The 23,419-nt window shown below is 39.1% G+C and overlaps 1 protein-coding gene across 1 annotated transcript in view; it reads left to right on the forward strand.

Moving 5' to 3' along the window:
* Window positions 1-23,419, forward strand: part of LOC108667362 — a 75,715-nt gene that overhangs the window by 28,064 nt on the left and 24,232 nt on the right. The window contains exon 2 of the mRNA XM_018154380.2: window positions 4,496-5,960. Within this exon, the coding sequence (XP_018009869.2) occupies window positions 4,587-5,960 (1,374 nt within the window). The 5' untranslated portion in view covers window positions 4,496-4,586. The remainder of the gene's footprint in view (window positions 1-4,495; window positions 5,961-23,419) is intronic.

Raw genomic sequence — 23,419 nt, forward strand, 5'->3', positions numbered from 1 at the left:
ATGAGCTGAAAAAAAAGTTCTATTGTATTTCAGATTCAAATTTCTGTATCTTGAACGAAAGGAAATGCTTGTTTCGTATATGTTGATAAAAGTACTAATAATAATATTTTACCGCGTTTCAGAGCATCAATTTTATTTAACCTTCAGCCATTAATTTTAGCTGTTTGGTCAAGTAAATTTAGTCTGACTTAATCGGGAAACTGTACAAGGATGAAGAGGATACTTATGTTGGCTCGCCATTGCCGAGTTGTGCAATATTGCATTGTTGCGTAAGCCATCCTGCAATTGCTGATTGTTTTGCGTAAAAAATTGAGATACGATCGTGCACTAACCATGTTTTTTATCTACAACTGACAAACAGGAGAAATATTGAACGATTTTATGTTAAAAAATGTACATCAGTCTCCTTTGTAGAAAGATTTGTAAATGAAGACTTCAAATGCAAAATTTTATGGAATTGCAAAAATCGTTCCTGGATTTTTTTTGACTGAATTAAGTCGATGAATTTTTTCTCTGAGCTTCGCTTACATGACTTCTTGGTTTGCTGGCCTTGGTATATAAATCCTTGGTGGCCAAAAAAATTTTGCACCGTGTCCATATTTTGGAAATTTTTTGGAATATTTTCGCCGGTGTTGAAAAGTGTCGGCGACACCGAGCCTGGTGCGGGCGAGTGCGGGTTGGTTGGTCACGACTTCGCTCTGCTTCGTGACGCAGGCCGATGCTGCGTCGCATTATGAAGAGGAAATTGCAAATAAAAATTGCATTTCAATGCCGCATGCAAATGCAGTAGTATAAGGAAGGAAGCAAAAGACTAATAATACAAGTTGTAAAGCGCAGTGGTTGCATTCAAGGACGTGCAACTTACATGCGCGCACAGACAATAAATACTGCATGGATATTGTCGACGTAATGTTTCGTCTAATATTTGAACAGTTTTCAAGGGACCTTGCTTGATTCTTGCGATATAAAGACGTGATAAATTCTGTTTATCTTGAGAAAAAGATTTAAAATACTGAGTTATTATAAACTTTTATAAAATTGTTGGAATTATGATACAGTTCTCCTACATGTAATGTATGCAACATCATACTAAACAATTTTTGTTGGCTAGTTCTTAATAATTTTGAGGTTTGGTTTAAATATTTTTATCGCTCTTTATATGTATATAGATTCATTCATCTAGCAATGAAACGGGTTGCAAATAATCTACAACTCTTAACAGTAACTGCCTGAACGTTATAATTGCATTTCACCATTCCATAAGCCTATTTCTTCAGTGCCGACACTTCCATAATTGATCTGGATCTACCTTATATTCCTAGATCGTAATACGACAATAATATGTAGGGGTTAAGTAGAGGTTGTTTCTTGCTCCGTTGGTTTTCTTAGGAGACGACAAAACGCGGTCATCGTCCGGCGCTTCTTTTGACTGCGGCTTGTTGGTTTTGGCGGGGAGGGGGAGGGGGCCTCCCCCCTTTCCCCCCTTCCCTCCCTGACTCAACCCCCATCCCCAAAAAATATAAATTTTATTTTCATGATGCATGGAAACGCCTATTATACTGAATTTTGGCACGAACTTTAGCAACAAAGGTGAACTTTTAGCGAAAAATACAACAGTTGCAATTCTTAAAACAGGTAAACAGTTAGCCTTCAGGTCTGGGCAATTGTGTTGCTTCGTTATCAGTCGGCATCTGTTGTATTCATTAGGTTCATCTGTTGCATTCATTAGGTTCATCTATTGCATTCATTAGGTTCATCTCTTGCATTCATTGGGTTCATCTGTTGCATTCATTGGGTTCATCTGTTGCATTCATTAGGTTCATCTTTTGCATTCATTATGTTCATCTTTTGCATTCATTATGTTCATCTTTTGCATTCATTATGTTTATCTGTTGCATTCATTATTTTTATCTCTTGCATTCATTAAGTTCATCTGTTGCATTCATTGGGTTCATCTGTTGCATTCATTAGGTTCATCTTTTGCATTCATTATGTTTATCTCTTGCATTCATTATGTTTATCTCTTGCATTCATTAAGTTCATCTGTTGTATTCATTAAGTTTATCTGTTGCATTCATTGTGTTCATCTGCTGCATTCATTAAGTTCATCTGTTGCATTCATTAAGTTTATCTGTTGCATTCATTATGTTCATCTGTTGCATTCATTATGTTCATCAATGGCGAGCACAATAGCGCCTTTTTTCCATAAATGAGAATATGCGCTAAAAAGGAAAGATAATAAAAAAGGATTCTAAGACACGAGCCTCTAAATCCTAAGTTTTAAAAGCAATACAGGTTAAAAATTTTTTGTCAGATAATGCCTGTTTTTTTCCGTTTACTTGAGGCTCGAAAAAATAATAAGAGGCTGGATATTTCAGTTTATTGCCTTGCTTGCAATTGCTTCATAATTACTAATTCAAATTTCTTAAGCTTGTTGATGATATTCTATTCAAATTGTAAATAATTAAGGTAAACTTTTATTTCTTTTGCTTGCGGTTAAAGTTTTTTTATACTTGTTTAAGTCATATAACAGTTCTTCGTAAAAAATTGTATAACATTCAATAATCAAGCTATATCCGCCATCGACGCCCTTATTAACTACCGAAAAATTAGCTATATTTATTTTTATTCCAACTTCGGCAGCAGCTATCATTCCTAATGTTTTTCAAAACGTTATTATTTACATGCAGCGTGGGGCATGACGCAGCTGTTGACCTCGCCATATGCATGCCACATGACCTTCTGTACATCAACCTTCACTGAGCAGTGCGCATGCCACGGCTGAACATGGCTACATGGAACACGCTCGCACCGGTGTACTTACAACAACATTGACCGCTTACATGTTATTGTTTAAAGAAAAAATATTGATGATTGCGCACTTCAATTCCAGGAATCACGCAGACCTTCTTATAGCATTGGTATAGTTAAACAGAAATTCTTCATATTGCATGCATGGAAGGATTTTTTTAAATAGTATGGAGCCAAGCAAATTTCGTATATATATTTTTTTGTTTATTTTAAAATTTTCTCTTCATTTAGTGCCAGACTAAAGACTCCAAGGACATCAATAAGCTCTCTGTAGGGACTTATTTGTAACCGGAAATTCTCTTCAGCAGCTCGTTTCATCAAAATTCATGCCTGATAAAGTTGAAATGAATTACAAACATCTGCATTGGTCAGTTTTGAGGTGTGTCACATTTATTCTTCGAATTCCTAAGGAGAAAAAGTGGTGCAGCGACCTCTGCATCAAAGGATTATGCCGAACCTTGCTAGTCCAAAGGTTTTTTACACCGAGCGCATCGTCAATAAACTCGGATTACTTAAGCCGAGCTTAATAAAACCGGTTCTATTTTGAAAAAATATAAATTTTATTTCCATGATGCATGGAAACGCCTATTATACAAATTTTCGAACTGACGATGGAGCTGGACTCCGAAACGTTTTCTTTAAAGATACTATGAATTTTTGTGGTGTTTTCTTTGCTATTAAGTTTTTAGTGAATTTGCGATTCAAGCAAACGAGTGATATTATTATTCATCAGGTTCATCTGTTGCATTCATTAAGTTCATCTGTTGCATTCGTTAAGTTCATCTGTTGCATTCATTATGTTTATCTCTGTCATTCATTATGTTTATCGATTGCATTCATAAGCGGCGGTTGAAAAAACTTAGGTGGAGCTCGCAAAGGACGCTTCCGCCGCCGCCAGCCGTCGGGTGTGGCGTGGCCGGCGGCGGTTGGGCTTAATTTGGGTTGTAGGCTTGGGGCTCGTTTTGTACATGGGCCGAACGTATGCAAATGCCTCGCAGTTGCAGCTAACTTTTCAGTTGCCGTTTTTCGCATTTTTGAAATTCAATACAAAATTCAGTCGTCTCATTGAGGTCTTTGATTTATAGTTTTGAAATTACGTTAAGTCGGCAAAGTACTCTAGACTCTTTACTTTACTTCAGTGTCCCATGCAATTGATGTAATTGTATACAGAGCTGGGCAGCGCTACTTTGAAATGTAGCAGCTGCTACCGCTACCGCTACATGCTCTAAATGTAGCGGGCGCTACCGATACAATTGCTTAAATGTAGCGCCTCTACCGCTACCGCTACTGAAAATGTAGTGCGCTATTACCAACCTCTGGTAAGAACTAACATGTTGACGCTAGTAACAGGCTGAGGTTGACAACATTACACCGGAATCTTTCGTACAGTTTTATTCTGTAATTTATATTATGTGCTGGTTTTTAAATAATATTTAATACTATTAAGTAAAATCTAAAGGCTTTTCTATAAATGTAGCGGTAGCGCTGTAGCGGCAAAACCTCGTATCGCTACTTAAATATGTAGCGGGCGCTACCGCTACCGCTACAATTGCTTAAATAAAAATGTAGCGCGCTACTGCCTACCTCTGATTGTATATTATATACGTATAGACTATAAAAATATAGTTTATTGATCTTGATAACTCTTTCATATAATTAATTGAGTTTGCTTCTACTTTTTCAGGTGTCGGTGAAGTGAGAAGTGGATGCAGTTTATGATGTGCAGTGACAATGATGACCAGTAACACAAAAGTTAGCTCGTCCCAACCTACAGGATGGTAGAAACATCGTCCAACAGAACCACCAACGGAGGCAATATTGCCAATGCAGGATACCTGTCCTCCATTCCAGGACGTGTGCCTGGTGCTGCAAACGCTGTGCGAGTTCTACCCGCCATCGGAGGGAATTTTTATGGCCCTCGAGATCGATTCATAAATGGGGATTCTGGCAAAAATGTCAGTTTTTCCCTCGATGATGGCGGGGTTTATAAAGGTCCTTCCACTAACGGTATTCTAAAGAACGGCTATGCGATCACCCCGGGTATTGGTGACAATCGCGATCCAAATGGAAGAATATTTACGCAGAACAACGGTGGTAGCGAGGCTAATACCTTTGCGAACAGCAATGGTCTGAACCCAAACCCAGAAAGAGATGTTCATCGTGAATCTGAACAACTATGCAGGACTTCTATGAGTAATGGTGATTTAATAAGAAACAATGGGGTGCATTGGCTATCTGACACTCAAAATGACAATCGTGTATCTAATGGAGATCAATTTTCTCGTGAAGATGTTTGTGATTCGTTTGTAGATAGAGGATTGACTGCGATTGTTCCTCCCGGAAGAAGCTTCAGCAGCAACCATGTAAATACGATTCATAGTACACAAATAGTAAACTCGGATAGAAAAAATCCAGAGGACGCCAATCTTGGCAACGGAACTAATTACATCAATCGGTGGGCATCACAACAAATAAACATTCCGAACACAATTCCTGAACATGACCAAGAAGGAAGTGTTCCACCCATCATCCCTCGCAATTCCAGTAACACCAGCAGCATGAGCAGCAGTCACCCTAGCTCAAGTAGTGGACATGTAGCCTTCAAGCAGTGCGTGACCTATACTAAACAGGCCGGAGAACCTCTTAACCAGCCTACGGTAGGCAGGGGGGTATTGAATCAATCATCTACTGAAATCATCCCTGCAGGTATACTGAGAAATGCTCTCCGGGATTCCAACTCTTCTTCTGGGCCTACAGAAGGCGGTGTTGTGCTCGGCAGAGCTGCTGAAGATAAGGAAAAAGTTGTTCGAATCGATCCAAAAGTCGTAGACTTGAAAGAACGTACCAAAACTGGTATCGGGTCATCGTTCATTGGGAAAAACAAACAGACTCGGCCGTTTCTAAGTAGTTTAAATCACTTCCTGGGGCATGGATCATCAAGCTGTAAAAATGGACCTTTAAGCCAGGCAAACACTAACACTAATGACAATACTCAGCAGTCCCATACGAAGGACACGAAAGATAATTCTTCGGCCGCTGGCGAGGAGTTACGCAAGGCCGCAGCTCTAGGAGATCTCGGCAAAATTCAGACGCTCCTCGGCAAGCCTGGAAGTGCAGCTGGTGCCCAACTCGTCAATTCTTTGGATGAGGTGAGTAAAGATGATTATAATGCCAATAAAATACGCAACTAACAGCACTTAATCATACTTCTCGACATTACGATATCTCTCCAATGTCCTATGTTTCAGGCTGTACGATATCTCTCCAATGTCCTATGTTTCAGGCTGGATCTTTAGAAAATTACTTAAGTTCCGTCGTGTTTTTATTGTCAGGTTAAATTTATAATACTTTTATTAATAATGTTTGAGCTGTTAACATTTCAACACTCATCAGTTGCTGCATCTTTTGCCCTGAAATCACAAAAAAAAATTCAGCAGCGCCTTCCCTCAATAATCCCAAAGCGGCAAGTCCCTTTTACCCAATAATCCCCAATTAAGTGGCAAGTCCTTGTCACTCAACAAGTCCCTACGTGTCAAGTCCCTCTTTTTCAATAAGCCCCCAAGTAGCAAGTCCCTCTTACTCAATAAGTCCCCAAGTGGCAAGTCCCTGTCACTCAATAAGTCCCTACGTGTCAAGTCCCTCTTTTTCAATAAGCCCCCAAGTAGCAAGTTTTTTTTACTCAATAAGCCCCAAGTGACAAGTCCCTCTTACTCTGTAAGCCCCCAATTGACAAGTCTATTCAATAAACCCGCATGTGGATGTCTCCTACACTCAATAAGCCTCAAGTGTTTACGACTGCGCCACCGAATGTTTTATTTTAATTTGACGGCTAAAGGTTGCGTTGCATTTAAATTCTCGGTGCGCGGCTGCAGCGTCACGACTTTTCTCACGCGGGGAGCGCGTAAAAGCCTTCACCTGCGATTAAGTCTCGACGAAATAAGGCCTTCAAATTTACAGCTCCCACCACTGCTGTGCCTAGATTTTTTCTCAGCTTGAGCAATATTTTGACACTTACTTATATTCAAGTACAATTTTTTCCGGTTTAGCCTCTAAGTTAAAGGATGGTGGTATTGAAACTTTGGAAAAAGAGCCTATTGTTATTTTGAATGAAATTTATTTCTGAGCTCTTATCATCTATCCGTGCTTAAGTTTTGAAAAAAATTAACGAAGAACATATTTTAGACGATGCATTGAACGTTTTAACTTTTCATAATGAAATAATATTTGCTGAAAACGAATAAATCGTTTTTTTTTTGCATGCGCATTAGAATAGACTCTTTTTAAGATTACTATACATGAATTCTTAAAGACCAGACGAGAGATTTAAAAGACGCATTTCCTGTTTTTTTTTCTCATTTCATTAGGCAGCTGCCAGGCAATTAAAGGCTTTTATTTTCCTCTTTCAATGAACCTCAGGAGAACGGCCCCCAAATGCGATACATAATTACGGACTTTAAGATTAATTTTCCGAATTTTTTACATTTTCCATTCACGGAAACATTCCTCTTCTTCTAAGACTGAAATTCACCTCCATTGATAATTATAGGCGTTTTTAGGTTGTTTGGCCGCACATAAACCGACCGTGTTTTTCACATGTGATCGAGATTTGTAAGAAGCGCTCAGCCTCGATGCCTCTGACAGCATAACAAAGAACGGGAAAGAAGTCGCCATTTAATCAGGACAGCTTCAAAGCAGCGAACAATTATTCCATTGCGAAATGTTTCCAGGAATTCCGTCAAATGGAACAGCGCCGATGAACGGAACCAGAACTTCCATCTCAGGTATGCGCTCTCAGAAAAATTAATGGGTTATATTGTCCAAATAGTGACAAGTTTTCTTATACCCACAGCACGAGCAAAGAGCGGACGCAGAACTTATACGTGCTTTTGTCGGCTCGAACTGGGTTAAAATGAGCCCAGCAAGAGGAAAAAGTTCATCAATATTTGGACAAAGTGTAAATAAATCTCTGACTGGAAAGAACGCTTTAAAATCGAAACTTCAAGTTGAATTTCTCAAAGTCCAACGTTTTATTCCGTTGTCAACTTTATATTAAAACAAACAGCCATATTTATCAGCATTTTTCAAGTATTTTAACAAAGGGTAAATAAATCTCTGACTGGAAAGAACGCTTTAAAATCGAGACGTCAAGTGGAATTTCTCAAAGTCCGACGTTGTTTTCCGTTGTCAAACTTAATATTTAACAAAGAGCCATATTCATCAGTACTTTTAGTGCAAAACATGCATAATTATTTGTACAAACTATCAATCATTACTCTGAGTGAGCGGGTCCGTTTGTTCCACCCGCCGCGACATCGTTGTTTTGCATCAGAGTTTCTTGCTCAGTGTTACGCACGCGACTCGCTCTCGTTGGAAATATCGAAGACGTAAGCACTGCGGCAGCGGAGAACGTTAATCAACATCACGTATTTTTAAATAAAATATTTGTTGTGTTTAACTTCGCTAATTAGTATAATTCTTGGTTTATGTGTATGCTGAGAAGCAAACAGGACAAAGCTCGGCTTTTAGGCGCTTAATTATTCGGGCCATCTAACCTTTATCTGCTTACCGAATGCGAAAAAAAACTTTTAAAACTTGTTAGTCAGAAAATGCATATAGTTATTCATATCTTTCACAAAATGATATTTAATAGTAAATATGTGGTTTTAGGAAATTTTTCGAAAATTGTTGAAAATAGATCTCTTGATCCCAACAGTAACATTTAATATCGAACGGAGGTTCACAATACTTACCTCGAAACAAAGTGGAAAACCGAAGTCCAAAAATACTACCAGAGAACTTTAAGAATTCTACCAGAATACTACCAAACTACCGCCAGAATACATCCAGAATACTACCAAAATACCACCAGAATATTACCAAAATACTACCAGAATACTAGCAGAATAATTCCAGAATACTACCAGAGCACTACCAGAATACCACTCTAGTTCCCCTGCCGACATCGTCACGTAGCTGCTTCCTCGCCCTACCGTCGAGCTTCAGGCTATTGTCATGAGCGGAAAAAATTTCCATATTTTCTGACCACGATTTTTGAAGCATGCATGAGAGCCCTGACTGTTCACGCAGCCAGGCCGGCGTGAGTCGGTAGAGCGAAACTTGACTGCAAAAATCTATGCGGCTCTTGATGAAATTTTATGGCTTAAGCCAGCAATCGAGTCCTAATTTCATTAAAGTCCTAAAAGTCGGCGAGTGTTGTCGATGAAGCTTAAAGCTGAATTTATTATTCAAGATGAAACGGAGAACAATCAAACTTTCGACTGTGTCTTTGACGAAATTCGTAATACATTCTAAAACGATCAATCTTTGACTGTATTTTGACGGCTTTTTCGTAAATTTTCGCGTACGAATGCATTTATCTTCTCCGTCAACGACATGATGATCCCCCCCCCAAACGCATACACCACTTCCTCGCAGGTGGTGTATGGTAGTAGGTGTGGTGTTGTGTTCCTCGCAGGTGGTGTATGGTAGTAGGTGTGGTGTTGTGTTCCTCGCAGGTGGTGTATGGTAGTAGGTGTGGTGTTGTGTTCCTCGCAGGTGGTGTGTATGGTGGTAGATGTGGTGCTGTGGTGTATGGTAGTAGGTGTGTTGGTGGTAGGTGTGGTGGCGTCATGAGCCTGCGCTTCTCGATCTCATGGAAGGCCTTCCGCTTCCTTCCTTTGCCTGGTCACCCACCGTAGCGACGTGACAATTATTATCGAGCGGAATTAAACCTATTTCAGGCTGAATAGTTCCAATTATTGAAATGCATTCTACCTATTTCGGTTTATATCAATTCAACTAATCAATTTAAAATGGTCACATTAGTATAATCGCGTTAGGAAATGTACTACTTCGTACAATTTATCTTTAATGAGTACCGTGCATCAGTTGCTCATAATAAGTACTCTGGATATATTTTCGCATTAAGCGCCGTTGAAATAACTACTGATATGGGGGACAACCTTGTATGCACTCAAAATAATGAATGGGACATATTGTCGCAAAAGTGACTCTTTCGGCAGGTTACACTGTTGCAACGAATAACCGAGCAAAACTGGGCCAGGATCACTTAACAATTGCATCGCTATTCGTACAAAGTCCCAGACATTTCTCCTAGTGTACGCTGGGCAGCTGCCATATGCGACAGCTCCCTAACATGCGTCGGTGCGCGTGTCCGCGTGGCGGCGAAGGAAGCTCCGCCTGTCCTTGAGCTGCATCCTGTCGGTTGAGTCTTAACATTTACTGCGCCGTAGGATATCGATTGTTATTCCATTTACTTTCTTCACGATGACTTACATTCACTACGCTTTGTTACAATCGTTATTCAATGAAGCACGTTGCCGTGATATAATTTTATGGGCATTTACTACGTATTGTATTACATCGTAATTCAGTAAGCGACATTTATCTATTGTGGCTCGATGTCATAGCGCATTCATTGTATCCATAGTGTATTCATCCTCAATGCACAATGAAGTAGCATTCTCGGCATGGTGAAATGCAGCCAATAGAATGCCTAAATATCTGCACCTCTAGACGAACACTCGGAGTGAAGATTGTTTTCTGCAGCAGTACCGATGTGCGCTTTTTATTTCTACAAAATTTTTGTTTCGGGTTCAGGGAGGGAAGGGTTCCTGGTTCAGAGAGGGAAGGGTTCCTGGCTCAGGGAGGGAAAGTTCCGATCTCAGGGAGGAAAGGGTTCCGAGCTCAGAGAGGGAAGGGTTCTGAGCTCAGGGAGGAAAGGGTTCCAGGCTCAGGGAGGAATGGGTTCCTGGCTCACGGAAGGAAGGGCTCTGGACTTAGGGACGGAAAGGTTCCGGGCTCAGGGAGGGAAGGGTTCCTAGCTTACGGAAGGAAGGGTTCCAGGCTCAGGGAAAGAAGGGTTCCAAACTCAGAGAGGGAAGGATTCCGGGCTCACTGAAGTAGGGGTTCCGGGCTCAGGGAGGGAAAGGTTCCGAGCTCATGGAAAGAAGGGTTCCGGGCTCAGGGAGGGAAGGATTCCGAGGTCAGGGATGGAAGGGTTCCAGGCTCCGGGATGGAAGGGTTCCGGGCTCCGGGAGAGAAGGGTTCCGGACTCCGGGAGGGAGTAAAGGGGGTTTATGCATCACTAAGCTTGTGGGATTAGTGAAAGACTGGAACTAATTATTGCGCTTAATTGCAAGATTCTTCCTCGAGTTTCCGCATTTTTACGAAACCGAAGTAAAGGTGGCGCTTGCAAAACTCTTGTCGCCGGAATTGCACTAGCGTGTTTGGGCTTTGAAACCAGACCACGCGTTCGAATATTTTATCTAGTATAACTTCATCAAACAATTTTGTTTAATGGTGAAAGTTTCATGAATAATTGGAGGTTCTTCCTGTTAGTATCGATATATATCAGGTTTTTTATTTCAAGTATTTTCAGTAGTGTTTGTCTCCATTAATTTAGATTACCTCTTTAGTTTGTTATAAACTTGCCAATATTTTTTCTTAATGCTTCAATCCTTAATGCACCTATAGACATTCACATTGAGGTGGGTTTGAGCGATAATTTTAATATCAAAAATATTTGCTGCTAATAAATAGTCTTAACACGTTGAGTGCAGCACGACCTACCAGCGCTACCAGATGTCCTATAAACGGCCAAGTCGGCAGATAAAATGGCCTATAATTTAAAATATACCAGTAAATTTGTAGGTTCCAGTGCAAAAATTAAATTTCTCTTTTTTCCGTACATTTTAAAATTTAATGAGGTAGTACTACCATCATAAATATTTGTCGACAAACGCAATTGAAAAAAACTGAATTGCGGAATTTGTCCGGAAAAAAAGAGCCTGCAACCCACCGGTGTGTCGTCCCGCACTCAACGTGTTAAAGTTAGTTCACATAGTAGGAGGATATTCTTGACCGATATTAGTGTTTTACTGTTAATATTCGCTAGGGACGATTTCCGGACCGTGATTGCCGTTCAGCAATTCTCGGTATGCTCATGCTGCATTTGCTCGGTATGCTCATGCTCTATATGATTGGTATGATTGGTGTATGCATTATATGCTTAGAATGCGTACACACACGCTCGGCATGCGCGTAACGATAATTCGCTCTAAGCGGCGTGTTGACATTTAATTAGAGCCACCATATACTAAATTAAATATGGTATTTATCTTCTAATTGTAATAATATATGACTTCCTACATGACAATGGAATTCTGCTGGCAAGTGTAGTCTTTTTACGTTCTTTCATTATTTTCTGATTTAAAACAAACTGTGTAAAACTAGTGAATAAGTTAAAGTGAAGTGAAATAAATTAGATAAATAACTACTGAGGTGAAATAAATAGATAGATAACTAGTGAATTGAAATCAGTAGATAAATAACTATTGAAGTAAAATAAATAGATAAATAACTAGTGAAGAGAAATAAATCGATAAATAACTAGTAGAGTAAAATAAATAGATAAATGACTAGTGAACTGAAATAAACAGATAGATAAGTAGTGAAGTGAAATAAAACCAGTGCTTTGAGATAATACTTGCTGTTGACTGTCAATTATGTCTAAATTGGCTTAACTGATTTAATACTTTTGAATTCTTGAAAACAAAGGATTATCTATGATTGCAGAACTTATTATTTAATGTAGATTCTGAAAAACTTGTTGCATCAAAAATTAAATCCTCTCGTACAGTTTAGCTTCAACAAAGTGCATATCAACCAATTTATTTGATTTGTAAGAAATCAAAGATTTTGCTTTAAGCGCTAAAGTATAAATTCACTTACAAAATAAACCTGCGTTTTAGTGATGCAGCGTTTAATATTGTGCTTTCACGTGTTAATAGTTCTGAAATATTTTATCTGTGTCAAAATTTGAAGGCTGGAATTTCAATATCGCTAACCATATGACGATGGCATCTTTTTTTTTTTTGTCAACTCCAAAAAATTTTCGTTTACGGACCCCTTAAATGTATTTCTTACCGGCTCCTGCTCATTGAATTCCTAAGTTATCGTTAAATTAACATCCCCATTGTCCTTTGAAAATTACGTGATGATGACGATGTCCATATTTAGCCAGATGGAAGCTTGATAATAAATAAACAAAGGCTTGTGTCATTGTTTGTATAACAATCATTAAAATAAATGCTTTTTCTTGTGAAAATTTCTGTTACACGCAGACAATAACAGTTTACTGGATGTCAGTGCAAGCTATACTCTGACATCAACGTGTCAATTATAAACGTGTAATCAGTCACCTGATTAATTGCTATTTGTTATTAGTATTTTCTACGCGTGTTTTTAAATCATCAACCTCATAATCAAGTGGACCACGTGCGTCTTTTGATCACGTATAATTAGCCGATTTAGGATCAGCTAATCTATCATTATTAAATCGATTTACTTGAGCCGTGCGGTAAAAAAAGTTCAGAAAAAACGAACCCTCGCCTGGGCCCGATCGGGACAAAGGAAGGACATCTTCTGGCCAGTCTGAGAAAAAAATAAAGTTATTTTTGTTTTTGAACAATTTTTTATGACCGCGTCGTGCGGGAAAAAAATTGTGTAGAACGAGTTCACTATTCTGTCAATTGTGCTCTTCATTTTCCTTCACAAATTTTTGGGGCAACGAACGATGTGTATCGGTAAAATTTTTCTTTCAGTATTCGCTATAGTTGAAAATTTTCCTGTCATTCTTTTCAATCCGATTTGGTAAAATCCTATCATTAAAATCTCTATTTGTCATTAGGATAGAAAATTATCGAATTTTTCTATAAAAATAATAATTACTATTATTACATATAAATAATTGTAGACGGAACTTGTGCCCCAGTGAAATAAATTGCGGTTCAGCAAGAAAGTCACCAAGATTAGTGTTAACAAATTTTTCCTAGATTACTTGCAAGATATATAATTGAAATCCAATCGCAGGATGTGGAGTTGGAAGGCCATTATCTTAAATTGGTTAAAAGCGCTTAACTGAATGCATTGACTTATAGGGGGCAAAGGTTGGGGCTGAAATATATCAGTGCCTCCTAAACTTTTTATACCCTTAGGCTGCTTAATGAAGGAATTTGAGATTTTTTATATCCAAGATACGTACGTACAAAGATATTGCTGAAATTCCGATAAATTGCAAAATTTGCTTGTCATACTAATTGTCAATTGATACATGCCATTGACATGATCGTTAATTCACTAGAGAGTGACAGATTCGCTGTCCAGACAGTTTCAACAGTGACAGATCCAGCTGCCCAGACAGTTTCAACAGTGACAGATCCAGCTGCCCAGACAGGTTTAACAGTGAAAGATCCAGAAGTGAAAGATCCAGCTGCCCAGACAGTTTCAACAGTGACAGATCCAGCTGCCCAGACAGTTTCAACAGTGACAGATCCAGCTGCCCAGACAGGTTCAACAGTGACAGATCCAGCTGCCCAGAAAGGTTCAACAGTGACAGATTCATCTGCCCATACAGGTTCAACAGTGACAGATTCAGCTGCCCAGACAGGTTCAACAGAGACAGATTCATCTATCTTGACTCGTTCATCTTGTTCAACAGAGACAGATTCATCTGTCTTGACTCGTCCAGAGAAGTAATCTGTCCTGAAGCCATTGGAAAGTCGACCGCAATCGTTTTCTGTAATCCTTCTTCCGTGAACCGTTTAACCATGGCAACGGCTGCTTGTAACAATGGCCACTTAAGCCCAAACAAGTACCTTCATCGCACCTCCCTTCATTTAATCCTGTATAGCTAAGATGTTCATCGACGTTTCAGCATAATGATTCTCACGCTCCTTAAAGATCAAACGCGAAATATTCTGTTCGAAACAGAAGAACGAAAGTTGACGAATCTTCGCTGGATTTTAAGTTCAGCTTTTTTAGTGTCGCGTGACGACATTAGTGAAAATAACCTAAAAGTTTCTTTTTATTGGCTGAATACTCTTTCAAGATATTTTTTAAGTAGCCCAAGGCACGTATGAATAAAGTTGATGTTCAATTATATGCACAAGTATATATAGCATCTCACGGTCTTCCATCAACGATTTCACGAGCTTGATCGTCTCGAACCTGAACGAAGGATCGACGAAAGAATCAGGTTCCATCGTACTAGAATGTGGAGAAATAATGGGCGAAAATTTTAGCGTTTTGGAACGTTCAATGCCCTCAATATTGTAAAAATTATTGCTGCACAAATGTTATTCTTACGGACACACTCGACTGCTTGCGCCCAGACGAGCATAATTGCAGTGACGTGTTTTCATTTTCTCGAGAGGTTCATACCATTGCGACGATCTGATGGAAGGTTCCCGAGGCAATTTACCCCGCGGCGTTCTATCAATACCTTAGATTTTGCCCGCAAAACAAAGACATAAAAAACTCGATCAAGGTCCCGATATCTCGTTGCCGGGTTTGCGTTATTCCTACGGCGACGGCGTTGATTTGATATTAAATGCTAGTGCCCTGACGATCCAGAATGCGGGCGCCTCAAAAGTGGATCAAATTTTCGATTTATTGCGATCAATTTAATGTTATTCCTACGAAGGTTGAGTCGACTGACACTTTAATACCCAGGCGAAGAAGTGAGTGAGGTTGGAGCCCAGCAAGCGGCGCGTGACTCGGCAAGTCTGGGCCTCTGAACCCAAATGCAGGGCGGCGCTTGTGTGCTCTCGCATGCCGCGGCTAGAAGACTCGACTTCAAATAATCAATATTTAGTAAATAAAATTAAGTAAAATTACATAACCTCGTCAATGTGCCTGAATTTTGTTGAAAATATGAACTACAAACTCAGATAAAAACTTAAATCATGACTTAAAGTCCAAAATAAAATCTTTGTGATGAGCTCGGTTAATAATTACCGGCGTCGTTGGGGTACGATGTTGTCGGGACGACGAGACGTGGAAACAAAGCCACGATCAATCCGACGTGATCACGCGCTGCAATTAAAGTTCTGCCGCTGGCTGGGCATTACTTTGTTACACTGAGGTACAAATTTTTGCACATCACGTACAAATTGTTTCTCTATCGAACTCGCATCACTTCTTTGTCGTGCGTGCATCTTTCTTTATAACGCTTCAATGTTCGCGTATTCAATGTGTGCTTTTTGAAGTTCTCAAAAATAATCTTGATAGTACTCCGAGCTGATGATAGTTTATCTTTTTGTTCAGCTTATTATCTCTTCCTCGTACGAGTTTTTACCTGTATTGGGCGCCTTATTATCAAGCTTGTTCTTACTCTAATTTGAAACAAATCAAACCTTGATTCACAAAGCTGGTATTTAGAAGCCATTATTGCTTTAGTATTTGGGGACGCAGGCAAACCCGACAAAAACTCGAAGAAAAAAAAACAAGATACTTCAGATTTATTTAGCTGTGTTAACTTGTTTATTATTCAAAAGAAATCACTAATCACTGGTTTATTATTCACGGAGCTACCGACCACACGAATAACTTTTTAAATAAAAATAAAATACTGAACCCAAACATTGTGGGAGTTAAGAAATAATTACGCACCGCTTCTACGTCTCAGACGTGCCACTGTGCGTCGGTCGTCGTCTCGACTCCGCGATTTGGATTCTTGCTTGAAATTCGTGGTGAATTGTGGAGCAATACGAAATTTGGCACACAACGAAATTTTGCAAATAAAGAAATGTGCCGCAAAGCAAAATGTGGTGCAACGAAAAATGGAGTAAACAAAAAAATGTGCCTCAAAGCAAATGTGGCACACGGCGAGATGTGTTGAACAAGGAAATGACGCAACCAAAGAAATGTGGCGGACAGCAAAATGTGGCGCACTAGGGGATGTGCCTCACAGCAAAACACGGACATGCTTAATGTGGCACACAACGAAGTGTGGCGCAATTGGCGATATGTGGCGCATGGCGAAATGTGGCTCAGAAGGAAATGTGGCGCACAACAATGTCGTAATTTCGGCCGGAGCTCGGCGCTCACGTGAGAAAATTGGACGGAAGCCAACGCCGACCTTTCGGTTTCCTGCGTCGCCGCGGATTTATTTTTTTTTAATTTTTATTTAATTACCAATTCCAGATATATACAAAAAATTTGAGTTGGGTATAATTCTCGAAGTAAGAATAAGATTGATTCCATACTACTGCATTTTAACGTAAAACTTGAATATAATAGAAAACAGTTAAAATATTCTCAAACAAAGGAGTAAATAGTCTTGAAAATATTTTAAGCGGTTATTATAAAATTTGCCGAAAATGTACCGGACTTGTCGCGGGTAAATCTCAGTAACGTTAAACCGCGGTTAAATTAACCCGCATCAAACCGCGACAGAATATGAAAAAAAAATATTAATTGGTATCCGAGCTTTCAACCTTGCCGGATCACAGTTGCTTTGCATTACGAGTATATCGTGTGTCTGACATTTACGTATAACACATAAATCTTATCGCGTATATCTGCCTTTTTCATAGGTGTCTAACTATTTCACGTACATCTACCATTATCCAAGATATCTAACATTATCTCCTACCTCTGCCGATGTTGCAGACATCTAACCTTATTGCATAGATCTAATCTTTTCACCTACTATTATGCTTATTGAATACGTCTAACCTCAACCCAAACGACCAAATTTCTTCTCTCAGACTTCATCATTAAACTTACAACCACCGTGATAAATTTGAGGGTATCTGCCAGTAGAGTTCTTTCTGCAACGCAGCGTGTGATTCTCTAAACCGATGTTGTTGAAAGTTACGAAGAAATAATGGGAAGCTGTAATTCACGGCCAACCGAAGGCCGTCACTGACTTGTCTTCAAATTTCACTTAGGAACAACTGTCGTTTCTTCATTGTTTGTGAGGTCAGAGAGCAGATATAGGGTACCTACTCGACTCTGTCAGTGGCATGGCTGTCAGTGGCAAGCCTGTCTGTTACAAATCTGACAGTAGCATGCCTGTCTGTGGCAAGCCTGTTTGTTGAAAGTCTGACAGTAGCATACCTGTCTGTGGCAAGCCTTTCAGTGGCATGCCCGCCTGTGGCAAGCCTTTCTGTGGCTTGCCGCCAATGGCAAGCCTGGCATTAGCATGCCTCTTAGTGGCATGACTGTCAACGGAAAGTCTATCAGTGGCAAGTTTGACAGTTGCATGCCTGTCAGGGGTATGCAAGTCTGTGACAAATCTGACAGTAGAATGCCTCATTGGTATGCCTAACTGTGGCATTCCATGCCTATGACAAGTTTGACAGTAGCCTACGTGTCAGTGGCATGCCTGTCTGTGTCGTAAGAATCTAATTATAGTTAAGTTTAGTACAAAAGACTTAATTACAATTTAATTAAAGAAACTGATATATTAAATTACATTTCACTTTTTGGTGATACAATTAGGCCAGAAAATTTTAGAGTTTACGTACATTTGCATAAGTCTTTCATCTGCAACTCCCACTCAACCTAACATTTTGAACCCAAATCTATTACTCATTAATATTTATCGATGTTAACTCATTAATGCTATCACGATATTTAAATTCATCGTGAACATCAAATTAAAACACAGTCACGAAAATAACGCTTCATTGTTATTTACCAACAAATAAGCTTAAAGCTATCGTATTGAAAATCTGAAATAAACACAACTTGACGCGTGGGAGCTCCACATATATTTTCTCAACGTGCTTCTGAAACCTGCATTTATCCCATGCAGTGCACGGCAATTAAGTTCTTGCCATGGGCGGCCGGCCGAGATTTCGGTCACACGCTTCTCGCCCACGAAGATCAAATTAGTTTCGTACTTATGACGGATTGCTAAAATGTGAGGGCAAAACGTGAGAATTTCGTTGGTGTACTAACCATTATATGAGTTTTTGATCAATGCAATACATTATATCCAGAATTTCATTAATGATTTATATTCATCATCGTCTAATCACCTGCTGCATCATCCTTACAGTAGGGTAACATGGGGCAGCGAGCCCACTGCGGGTCATGGGCCCATAGCGGGTTTCTCGCTAAGTATGGCATATATTGGTCCGTGTTCTCTACCGCCGGTCGACAGTTTCACTAGGATGAAGTGTACGGATTTACGTTTTGCTAAGTGTTTGCATTATTAAGTTCTTTGCGAATAACTGTTTTAGTCCAGATAAAAATTTTTCTGCCGCTAAATAAAGTTTTTTTCGATTACTATAGATGAAGCTTTTGAAATTACTGTGAATTATTTTTTCAAAGTAATATTTATAGGGATAATTTTGAGATCAAGTTTAGATTATTAGCTTTTAAAATAAAATGTTGACACGACATAAATTGAAATGATACCTAGTGGGGGCAACGGGCCCACGCGTGTCACGGGGCAAAGCGCCCATGGTGAAGTCTTGTGTTATACATCATTAGATTAGTCTCAATGACCTTTTCATACTATGACTAGCTTTTTGAATATTCTGAAACCTGCATTTATCCCATGCAGTGCACGGCAATTAAGTTCTTGCCATGGGCGGCCGGCAGAGATTTCGGTCACACGCTTCTCGCCTCGCCCACGAAGATAAAATGAGTTTCGTACTTATGACGGATGGCTAAAATGTGAGGGCAAAACGTGTGAATTTCTTTGGAGTACTATCCACTATTAGAATTTTTTATCAATTCAATCCATTATATCCAGAATTTCATTAACGATTTATATTCATCATCGTCTAATCACCTGCTGCATCATCCTTACAGTATAAGTTTGAATTATGTTTTCTGTATTTTACAAAGAAGTGATATATTTCCGACTGTAATTGGAAAAGAATTGAATTGAAGTATTGTTCCTTGCTTGCGCGAGGCTGCTCTGTGTGAGGTCCGCTGGCAGACAAGAGCCAGAAGATGAGCAGCGACATGGCACGCGATGCCGGCTCCTCCTTGGGTCTGGTCACATGGCAATCACGGCTCCTCCTTGGGTCTGGTCACATGACAATCACNATGACACATCAAGATGCGTCAAGACACGTCAAGACACATCAAGACCCGTCAAGACACGTCAAGACACGTCAAGACACGTCAAGGCACGTCAAAACACGTCAAGACACATCAAGACACGTCAAGACACATCAAGATGCGTCAATACTCGTCAAGACACGTTAAGACACGTCAAGACACGTCGAGACACGTCAAGACACGTCAAAACACGTCAAGACACGTCAAGACACATCAAAACACGTCAAGACACATCAATACACGTCAAGACACGTCAAGATACATCAAGACACGTCAAGACACGTCAAGACACGTCAAGACACGTCAAGATACGTCAAGACTCAAGACACGTCAAGACTCGTCAAGACACGTCAAGATACGTCAGGACACGTCAAGACACATCAAGACACGTCAAGACACATCAAGACACGTTAAGACACATCAAGACACGTCAAGACACATCAAGACACGTCAAGACTCATCAAGATACGTGAAGGTATACTAGGCACGACTGTACGTAGTTCAGCCCCTATGCCGCTGTCGCCCTGCGGTTGCGTCGTTTAAGTTATTGCTTCTTTTAAGCCCCGCGTCTGTATGTTACTCAGGAATCGCTTTACTTTTATCACAAACTCAGATAACATCAGAAGAACCTCAACGTTTCTCTGAATACGTGTAAGCTGCTCAGAATTTCTTCGAGTGTACGTAAGGCAATAATGGAAAATAAACTTATCAATTATAAAATATAATTATTATGAAATAATTAAGCAACACTCGTTATAACTCATTAATTAATTAAGACAATATTATCATTATTAATAAAAAATTATATATTATATTATCAGGTCATTATTATTCCTTACAGAAATTAATTGGCCATTCTCTAAGGTATTTGCGTAGCTACTTTAATTGCAAATTTTCTCGGCTCAATAAATTAACACTATCCATCAACGTATTTGATTATGATTTATAGCATAAAATTTAGATATATATCACCGCCTATTATTTCTATTCGTAACATAAAATTTTAACTATTCCTTACCTCATGTGATTGTGATTGAAAACGTGCAAATCGAAGTCTCTCCCACCACGTATGATTTCGGTTTATAACTAATTTGAGTGCTCAGAGAAAAATCGTTAAGAAATCTTTTCTTGCGGGTTATCTTTTCTCTCCGCCACGATAGTGACCACAATTGAGTCCTTGAGACCTACAAGAGGTATTATTCGTGTTCCCATTTCACGCTATATATATGTTCATTTATGGTTTTTGTTCACGGCATGAACCAACCTCTAAATGTGGCCACAATTAACAGTAATAACCGTGAGAAGCTTTTGCTCGGGTACCGAGGAGTCTTGGCAGACCAACTATAACCAGCAAGGTTAAGAAATTATTCGTTCTTCTCGAACTGTTTTTATCTGTCAAATAGAAATTATTATTATCAATGATGATTGAATTATAGGCAGCAAGCAATTTGTCTTTGCATGTAAAACGCACCAAAGTCTTTTTTTTGCTAAAATCTTCATCAATTACATCATTTTTTGTTTCCGTTTTAATCTGCCTACGATCAGCAAATCTCTTTCAGTGTGGTAAACTTTTATTTACAGCGAATTTATATATAACGACAGTCATGGCAGTAACTGCAATATATCACAGCAAAACATGCGTGTAAATTACAGCTATTGGAAGCGATACGCTCACAGCGCCAGTTGCTTCCTGAAGCGCTGCTGCCACCTGATATAATCGTCAAGGTTTCCGTCACGCTCGCTCTACTTTCTTAACACGCACTTCATAATGCACACACTTGTACATCAAATAGTGTACATTGCCTACTTGTACACTTGCTATTGTACAGGTAAACTAGATATAGTGGCCTTTGTACACTAGCTAGTGAAGAGAGGCAGCACTATCAAAACTGGTTTAAGTATGCATAGCAGCCTATAAGTGCATGTATCACCCGATTTCTCGTCTGTGAGTGGTTGGCTTACGTCTGTGATTGGTTGGCTTAGCTTGGGAAGCCGAAATTGATTGGCTGACAGAGTTAAGAACTCGTAACTACTTTTGATTGTGCGACCTCTCTGATACATAAGTGCGTTTGCTAGTGTACAGGTACGCTAGTGTACTAGCTGGTGTAGAGGCATACTAGTGCAATAGCTACTGTATAAAGTGCATGAAAATTTCTAACCTACTGCATAAAAATTTCTCATGACTAAAAGCCGCTTAAAAAAACAGACAAAATAATTGTACATTTTTCTCAAAGTTTCGAAAATTAGCTTTTAAAAATAGCTTAATTAAGCATACAAGCGGAAATGGCAAAATATTCAACAGCGTTTATAGTTGAGTGCGATGCATATTTTTAACTGAAATAATCTGAATGGACATATAGGGCTCAGAGTCGTAACTCTTCCTCAATATTATATATTATAAATTGCGTCATCCTAAGCACATTGAACGATTCAAATTATATTGTAATAAACTTTACATCATAATTTCATCTACACAAAACCCACGCTTCATACGCACGGCGTGAGAACTGTGCAATCGAGTGGCACTGACTGCTGACACAGATCAATTGCGTGCATTTGTTAATATTCAATTAGAGTAAGAGATGCTGGCAGAGACAGAGTTAAATGTAAGATAGGCTGGCAGAGACAGAGTTACATGTGAATGATCTCACCACAGTTGATTTAGTCGCTGTGGTCTCTGACGGCTTATGAGAACTGGTCATTGGAGAGCTCTACCTGGACGAGGAGTGACTTCAGTTAGTATTATAAGTGTTGTCAGTGACAAGTTCAGTTATTTAAATATTAATAATTTTTTAATGTAGTTTTTAGTCCAAACCACTACTCGTGCATTAGGATTAGATTTGAGGGGAATTTTTCATCCAACACAAGCTTTAATGCCAAGTCCAGTAACAAATCACTTAATAAAACCAAAGTTGCCAAGAAGTCAAATCCCGAATCATTTGTGATTAGATCCCTAATAATAGTGATAACATTACTATAGTAAAGTTTATTTATTATATTAATATAAGGTAATTCATTGACACTCATGGGATCTTCCCACGCTCACAACCTCCCAGACTTGTAACGTTTCGTCCGCTGAGCTACAAGATCGTAAATTCCAGATTTGCTTGGTCTTCATTCAGCAGAACTTCAATGGGCCAAATATACCTGCGCGACTCATATTTTTTTCGCGTACTCACACTCCGTGCAGGTATTACCTGAATTGATTTCGATGATTACTGATTTAAGGAAACTTATACTTTCTGAGGCAATTGTCCCAGTCAAATTCAATCATGGCATTCCTACACTTCGTAAAAACATAAATAATTTATAGATTTTGAAATTTTCTTATGAATTTAAAATTTCTTTTTAGCAATTTTGTCTTCTTCAAGTTAAATTGTACCTTTTCCATAGTTTTTTTTGCATTTCAATTCAAGGCGTATCAAATTCACCGCTTCATTTTGTTATGAAAAGTCATCCATAGGAAAAAAGAACATAAAAGAGCGCTCTCAACTGAAGCCAAATAAGCTCTTCTCTACCCAAATTCTTCTCATTGCGGCCCTCCAAGCCTGACCGCTGAGAAGGCAATGGAGGTCTCCATCTTGAAAATGCAAAAAAAAAATATTTTTCAATCCAAAAATTTTTTTTTTCAATTTTTAAGTAATTGAGGCTAACATGAATCCTATGTTTAATAGTTTTACATTATATTTTGCATTGCCCTTCTGCTGTGAAAATAGGGAAT

This window comes from Hyalella azteca, unplaced genomic scaffold (genome assembly GCF_000764305.2).
Source record: "Hyalella azteca isolate HAZT.00-mixed unplaced genomic scaffold, Hazt_2.0.2 contig5776, whole genome shotgun sequence".
NCBI lineage: Eukaryota > Metazoa > Arthropoda > Malacostraca > Amphipoda > Hyalellidae > Hyalella > Hyalella azteca.